This window comes from Clarias gariepinus, chromosome 2 (genome assembly GCF_024256425.1).
Source record: "Clarias gariepinus isolate MV-2021 ecotype Netherlands chromosome 2, CGAR_prim_01v2, whole genome shotgun sequence".
Classification (NCBI taxonomy): Eukaryota; Metazoa; Chordata; class Actinopteri; order Siluriformes; family Clariidae; genus Clarias; species Clarias gariepinus.
In genome coordinates this window covers 48711547-48720000 of record NC_071101.1, presented here as the reverse complement: position 1 = coordinate 48720000, position 8454 = coordinate 48711547, and the positions used below count along the sequence as shown (strand labels likewise).

General features: G+C 40.0%; 1 protein-coding gene across 11 annotated transcripts in view; it reads right to left on the bottom strand.

Annotated features, from left to right (window-relative positions):
* Positions 1-6665, bottom strand: part of ptprk (protein tyrosine phosphatase receptor type K) — a 124133-nt gene extending 117468 nt beyond the window's left edge. For 7 of the 11 annotated variants that reach the window (XM_053515829.1, XM_053515848.1, XM_053515869.1 and 4 more), the window contains exons 1-2: positions 6258-6664; positions 3832-3855 (exon numbers count right to left, since the gene is read on the bottom strand). In XM_053515829.1, the coding sequence (XP_053371804.1) occupies positions 3832-3855; positions 6258-6330 (97 nt within the window). In that variant the 5' untranslated portion in view covers positions 6331-6664. Of the gene's footprint in view, positions 1-3831; positions 3856-6257 lie in introns of all 11 variants that reach the window. The other 4 variants (XM_053515818.1, XM_053515825.1, XM_053515895.1 and 1 more) reach the window with 3 other exon arrangements.
* Between the last annotated feature and the right edge of the window lie 1789 nt (positions 6666-8454).

The following is an 8454-nucleotide window of genomic DNA, read 5'->3' as shown; positions in this document are numbered from 1 at the left end:
TTCCATTCTTTCCTTCCTTCGGTTCTCCTTCCATCTTTCTTTTCACCCCTTGTTATTCCCATCTGTCCCTCCTTCTTCTCCTCCTTCTTGTCTTCCTTCCATCTCTCAACCAAACTATTACTCCGTCTCTCTCCCTCTCTCTCTCTCTCTCTCACATCCTGAAGAGGGCGCTGGAGAGTCATCTCAGTGTCGAGGTCAAAGGTCACCGCAACTCCCAGAACTCCATTTCTCACACACACACACACACACACACACACACACACACACTTCCCTGTCGCGCAAATTACGCAGCACTTGAGAGAGTTTGATTAAAAATCCATACGCGGCGAGAGAAGAAAAGAAACAGTGCAACGTTTTGTCAGGTATTGATCCTCTGCGCATAATGCGAAAAACTCGCGCAAGAGGGACCACACACACACACACACACACACACACCTGTCCTCTGTAAATAGCCCTCCGTCCCCTGTGTGTAAAACTCAGTGTGTGTGACACTAACGCTGTGTTCAGCAGAGGAATTCGCCCAGAGCGAGGGAAACGCTTATTTCTCACACACATCAATAATCGGTCTCAACAGCATCGCACACACACACACACACACACACACACACACACACACACACACACACAATTACAATGAGATTCTGATCGGTCACATTGGGGTTGATTAGTTTTCTGTAACAGCGTCTCTGAATTCAGGGTTTCGTTCATACGTTATCGTTTCCACGGCAACATCGCGTTCGTTTTTATGGAGGTGAAGCCATCGCTCGCTTCAGATGTTCAGAACATCACGACAATAAACAACAAATAATAATAAAGAATAAAAAACATGGAACAACTAAACAAAAATAAAGAATTTAGTAAATTAAAAAACAAAACTAACTAAACTAAAATAAGAAATAACAAAAATAGCAAAAACTACATTAAAATATAAGAAAAATAAATTAAAAAAAGAAAACCACATAAAAAATAACAAAAATAACTAAACAAAAATTAAAATTAACAAAAATAACAAAAGCAACAAAAAACAAAAAAATAACAAAAATAACAAAAAAACAAAAAAATATATTAAAAAATAGTAAAAATAACTAAAACAAAAATAAAAACTAAATAGCAAAAACTACATTAAAATATAACAAAAATAACTGAAAAAAATAACTAAACAAAAATGATAAAATAACAAAAAAAATACATTAAAAAGTAACAAAAAGAACAAAAAATACATAAATTAAAATAACTAAACAAAATGAACTAAAAAAATAAAAAAATAACTAAACAAAAAGAACAAAAAATACATATAAAATAAAAATAACAAACATAAAAAATTAAACAAAAATTATAAATAATTAAACAAAAAAAATACAAAATTAAAAAAATTAAAAGCTTAAAATATTAACAAAACTAACAAAAAAATAATTAAACATAAAATAAAAAGTAACTCCTGATGACCCAAAAAATCTTCAAAAATCAACCAATGAACATTTACACAAATGTGGCAATAAACCAATAAACCAACCAACTCCTTTAAAAAGATAACAATATATAACGTTTTCGCCCAGACATGCGCTTGAACGCTGTTGTGGATTTTCATCCATGTGACGGTAGAGGAAGTGAAGCTACGCAGTGCATCATGGGAGTTTGGGACCCCAGGCTGTAGTCGTGTAACGGTGGTTATTATATCGCAAAAACGTAACTGCTCAGCTACACCGGTCGCCTAGGTAACGGAGAACGCAGTGGCCTCAAACGAGTAGCGCAAACACACGTTGCTTAACGTAATTAGCTAGCTGCATAGCTACTATATGTGTGTGTGTGTGTGTGTGGGGGGGGGGGGGGGGGCATTTTTCCCTGGGAGGTAGGAAGAAATATTTGCTAGGTGTGTTCAGAACCGAGAGGGAGAGAGAGAGAGAGAGAGAGAGAGAGAGAGAGAGGTTCTAACAGGGTGGTGTGAGGTGAGAACAGGAAGTGAGGTGTGTAACGAGCGCTCAGTGCAACAATAAACCAATTAAAGCTACGACGTGTCGCTCATTCATTTAGAGCAGCGACAACAAAAAGACCAACACACCTCCAGGTTAGTTCAGGGTGGGAACGGTAACTCGGATTCATTTCAACATCCAGTCAGTGAGGATCTTCCCACACACACACACACACACACACACACATATATATATATATATATATATATATATATACTTATGTTACGTTTTATAACGAACGTCACCAAAGCAGCAACAACACGCTCGATAAAGTGAAATGGAACAGTGGGAAATAAAACCTGATTATAAAAATCTGTCCGGCAGACAGTTCTCACACACACACACACACACACACACACACACACACACACACACACACACAGCGCAACAGTGGAAGGATGGCCAAATAACACAGCCAGCATGAGCAAGAAAAAAAAAAAAAAAGTCGTGGTGTGAAACGGCAGATTCAGATTCCATCACACACACACACACACACAAACACACACACACACACACACACACACACACACACAAGAGTGAAGGCTGAAGTGAGAGCTCAGTCACGGTAAGAGTAACAACGGGAAAAGCAAACCAGTCCTTACACTCAAACCACACACACACACACACACACACACACACACACACACACACAGGCAAGAGTGAGCGAGAGATTACAAGAGAACGAATGCCTTGTTAAGGTCAGACTGGAGACCTTGTTCTTTCAGCTGTAAAACCAGCTCGCTCGCTCGCTCTCTCTCTCTCTCACACACACACACACACACACACACACACACACACGCGTGCGAGCTTTGTAGGCGCACAGAACGTGAAGGGAAGGATTTGATGGGACACGCGGGAGGGAGAGGAAGAGTGTGTGAGAGTGCAGGACTGATACACTGTGCTCATATTAACGGTTGGAGGTGAGACGATACGATATTCCCGCGATGCGATACTGCGATACGTTCTACATGCGACACGACGATAACGGTACAGAGATGCACCTGCAACGAAAACCTTACAACACACCACACCACACACACCAAAAAACATCCCTGTGAATATTATCATAGCTTCACGTGCGAAACGCCGCTATGGATGAAATATTTTGACGTACGCAATAAATCACGCTACTTCATCGTACTGCCGCAATGCTACACAGTATATAAAGTGTTTCCATGGAGTAACATATCGAGGTTTCCAGGTGATATCGTTACACAACGTGATATTGCGTCATGCTAAAAGAGTGCTAGCGTCAAACTAAGATAGTTACGACGTTTATGTGAAGTTTGCGATTATTATCTTTTATGTTTACGTTGCTTAAATCCTTCCTGAAATTTTGATATATGTGGTGATGTCATGACGTACCATCAAGGTTTTCAGTTGACTGCGCCAGTGCGCTAGCATAAAAACTAACACAGGTATAAACTTACGCGAGACTGACAATTATTATCGGTTACGTTTATATCGTTAAATTGTTTCCTGAAATTTCGGTCATTATCACGTGATGTCATGATGCATCGTATCAAGGTTCATTTGCGTAATATTGCCACACATCGTGATATTGTGACATGCTAACAGACGGCTAGCATAAAACTTACATGGTTGTGACGTTACGTGATGTTTACAAGTTTTACGTGTACACCGTTGAAATCTTTCCTGAAATTTTGGCTGTGCAAGATATATAGTGATGTCATGATGAGCAAAATAGTATCGATACATATATCACAATATAGCGATATATCAAAACACCTCTTGGTATATGAGGAAACGTCCCATGCCATATCGGTGATGCAATGTTGCTATAGTAACAAAAGATGATGATGATGATGATGATGATGACGGCGACAGGTTTTCAACTCACCTTTTTCCGCGTGTCCCATTTGCACTGTAGCGGGACAAGAAGAGAGAGAGATAGAAACAAAGAAGAAAAAGAGAGACAGTCAGAGAGAGTGAGACAGATTATTCGTGGCTCTCTTTTTTTTTTTTTTTTTTTATAGCAGCCGCTGATCTTTTTGATCCTCACTGCGATAATCACAGCGTTCGCTAATCAGACCTCCGTGCTGCGCCCGTCTCTTTTTGATGGCTAATGAAATTAATCTGGGTTCGGACTCCTCTGATTAATTAATCCGCGATTCCGCGGACAGCTGGGCGAGACGCGGGTCAAGGCCCGACAGATGTGGGGAGGGAACGCAGCTGGCGTTTGGAGCTCAGCCTTCGCTCTCGTCTCATCACAGCACGAGGAACAGAGGAAGACAGGGGGAACCGAAAAAGACGGAAAAGGCAAAGACTGAAAGATTATTAGCTACATGTTACATCGCGATATTTAACACACATTTTATGTAAATAATCCTGGACTCTGTTGTTTCTTATTGTATTTATTGGTAACATACGCGGCTAGTTTACACGTGTAAACACAAGGGGTGTGGATCGTCTCAAAAACACGTGAAGACGTTTATACGTTACAATTATAATCGTTAATATTTACAAAACAAGTGTTAGCGATCGAGAGATATCACAATACCTATGATATATCGACAATTTATATCGACGATTTCTTCCCAGGTGTCAATCAAGTGAGGAAAAACACTAAAACCTCATCATCTAATGAGACGTTAGTTTCAGAGGTATTGATTAGCCCCGCATGAACCACTAAACTTAAACTACGGTTTCTATGGTAACCGCTCTTTCATTTGGAGGCAGTTTAACCTAAAAAAAAAAAAAAGACACTGTTGTTTTATTTATTTATTTTTGCAGAAGGAGTCTCCAGTTTTAGAGTGAATGTTAAAACTCGAAGGTTTACAACATTTTAGGCATTTTAGTTTTTGAGTTTACGCGTGAACAGTAACTAGCTCGTTTTGCTAACCAATTTTTAGGGCCCAAGCACCATGTTGTCATAGCGAGTGAATGGCCCTATGGTTTTCCTTACGATTTTTTTTCCCCCACCATTTGGCCTTTTGGGGGTCTAAACATGCTCAAATGCCCTTTAAATGCATACGTGTGGCGATGGCGCAGGGTGCTTGGGCCCGCTCATCATTGCTTGCAACAAGTTTCTTGTTTTTTTTTTCATAATCATCGCGGAATAACGAGTGTCGGCATGGTAACAGTAGCTCCGCCTCATCCTGTCATCACATCAGCACGACCCTAAGATGTCTGCGTCATTTGTTTTGGCTTTCGTGTTCTTGTTGTTGTTCTCAAGCTTTATCTCTGCAATTAGAACGAGAACAAACACGCTCACGATCAAACCACAGCCAGCTTTACACCACACGTTCCTCAAGGTACATCAAGATCGGCGATCCTTTAGGAACATTTTTTGGGGTTTGTTTTGGATCTCGAAAGCGTACGCACGCGACACGTTTCACGTCGAAGTGCAAAGTGAGGACGTCTCCGCTCCGAATTACACCGCACACACACACACATTCACACTGCGGAGGAAAAACAGAAGCCAAAAACACACACACAGCGGAGATGAACACTACAGCTGAGGGTTCTCTGGGTTAGAACGAGAACAGACAGAAGAACTGAAAGATCTAAAAAAGATTTTTAGAAAAAACAACAACACTGAGGCACCTGGTTAACCAGGACCTGAGTTTTATTGTGTATTGTTATTCTGATGAGAACATCAACACACACACACACACACACACACACACACACACAGTGAAGTCCTTTCTTATTCCAGCAGGCTCATCATGTTTCTTTCAGGTTCCCTCTAAACACAAAAACACACGCATGCAGGCATCCGCACCAACACACACACACACACACACACACACACACTGAGGGCTCGTTTGTCTTTCAAAATTTTAATTTGTTCTGGTTAATGGTGCAACTTTATCAACACACACACACACACACACACACACCCTTCTTCACTTTGATGTCTGCAAAAAATATCCACGAGTGTTTTTTTTTTTTTTTTTTTTTATCAAAGTCGTGCGAACGATCCAGAGAAACAAACTGTCGCTTCTTTATGTTTGATTGTTTGTTTAAGTTCCTGTAGAGTGTGTGTGTGTGTGTGTGTGTGTGTGTGGTAATACGATCGCAGGGAGGAATACTGAGAGAAGAAATAAAGGCAGTAATGTTGAGGATGAGGAGACGGAAAGTTTGCGCGCGCGCGAGGCGGCGGCGGAGATCAAAGCGCTCAGGTGGATGTTTATGTTTCGTTTTGCTTTTGAACAGCTGAACTTAAAAGCCCCGGGTCTGTTTAACACACTGCTGGTTAAAGGTGTGCGCGTGAGTGAGTGAGTGAGTGAGTGCGCGCGCGCGCGCGTGTGTAAGCAGACTTACCGGTTCCGTACTCGCTCGCGGCGGCTCCCAGCGTGGCGTGCATAAGTATTAGCCCCAGCACGAGCGCGTCCATGTCCCGGGTTCAGCGGGGAAAAACTTTAGATATCGGCACTTCTCCACAGGGGGACAGGGGCTTTAATCCCACCGCGTCTCACACTCCATTCTCTCTCTCTCTTACACACACACTCACACACACACTCACTCACTCACATAACACTCACACACTCTCACTCTGTCCGAGAGTCCGGGTCCGGGTCCGTGCGCGCGCGCGCAACTGTGCGTAAGTGTAGGTGCGCACGCTCTCCGTCTCCCACACACACACTCTCTCACACACACTCAAACACACACACATGCACTCAAACTCCTTCTCTCTCCGTATCGGTTACTTTGTTTCACACGGACTCTGTGTGTGTGTGTGAGAGAGAGAGAGAGAGAGAGAGAGAGTGTACGTGATGACGTCAGCGCACCTCGCGGGCGTTCCGATCGCAACAACTTCTACCAGATCAAAGCGCCCCCTGCCGCCCGCGCGCACACACCTGTCTGACTGACTGTCTGTCTGTCTCGCGCGCTGTCTTTGTTCTGGTTCCATCACTCCTTTTAACTTTTTTTTTTTCTCTTTATCATTAGGGCCCAAGCACTATGACATCACACTATGACATCACACTATGTCGTCATAGTGTGTGAAGGGTCTTATTGTTATCTCACAGGCTTATTTTTTTTTTTTTCTTCTTCTGTACAAAAGTTCGGCGTGTAACTGGTCCCGCACCGTTTGTCGTCGACCCATCAATAAGGTATCAAACTGTGCGGCCTAAAACTTTTCGAAAATTCCATAGACTTAACATTGAGACCAACATCAGCTCATGGAAATGACATCATAGCTATGCGTATGATGCCACGGCAAGCACCGCTCACATTTTCTTTAGAAAATCTACCTCTTTAGGTTGCCATTAATTTTGAGCGACTGCACGTTGTGACATCACATTGAGTGACATGATAGTGTGATGCTCTTTTCCAGCATCTGGGTCTAAACCACCCAGCTTTTCTAAAATGATGCTCTAATGACATTGTTATGTCCCCTGTCCCCGCTGTCTTTCTGGAGCCGACCGGGTGGCGATGGCGAAGGGTGCTTGGGCCCGCTCATCATGGCTGCAACTATATTAGTCGTTTACTTTTTCATTCTAACTTTTTTTTTTACCATTAGTCGCTACTTTTTTGTACCATTGTTTTTAAATGTATACCAAACTAATACATTATTCTTTCTTTCTTTCTTTTTAAACAATGTTTTTTTCTTTCTCTTTTTCTTTTAAACAATGTTTTCTTTTTTTCTCTTTTTCTTTTAAACAATGTTTTTTCTATCTTTCTTTTTAAATGATATGCCTTCTTTCTTTCTTTCTTTTTAAACATTATGTTTTTTCTTTGTTTCTTTCTTTCTTTCTTTTAAACAATATTTTCTTTCTTTATCCTTTTCTTTTAAACAATGTTTTCTTTCTTTCTTTTTAAATGATATGCTTTCTTTCTTTCTTTTTTCTTTTGTTCTTTCTTTTCTTTAATCCTTTTTTGTTTCTCACAATGTCCCTCCATCACTACTTTCCATCACTACTTCCACCACCACAATATTCTTTCTTTCTTTCTTTCTTTCTTTCTTTCTTTCTTTCTTTCTTTTTTATTTAATTCCTATTAAACAACATTAAAGATTTATTTTAATCAATATTCTTTATTTTTACTTTCTTGCTTTCTTTTTTCTTTCTTTTTTTTAATCCTTTTTGTGTTTCTCACACTGTCCCTCCATCACTACTTCCACCACTACAATATTCTTTCTTTCTTTCTTTCTTTCTTTCTTTCTTTCTTTCTTTCTTTCTTTCTTTAATCTTTTCAATCAATATTCTTTTTTCCTTTTTTTCTTTTTTATTTAATCCCTTATAAGCAATATTTAAAATTTCTTTTAATCAATATTCTTTCTTTCTTTCTTTCATTCTTTCTTTCCTTCTTTTCTTTAATCCTTTTTTGTTTCTCACACTGTCCCTCCATCACTACTTTCCATCACTACTTCCACCACCACAATATTCTTTCTTTCTTTCTTTCTTTCTTTCTTTCTTTCTTTCTTTCTTTTTTATTTAATCCCTATTAAACAACATTAAAGATTTATTTTAATCAATATTCTTTATTTTTACTTTCTTGCTTTCTTTTTTCTTTCTTT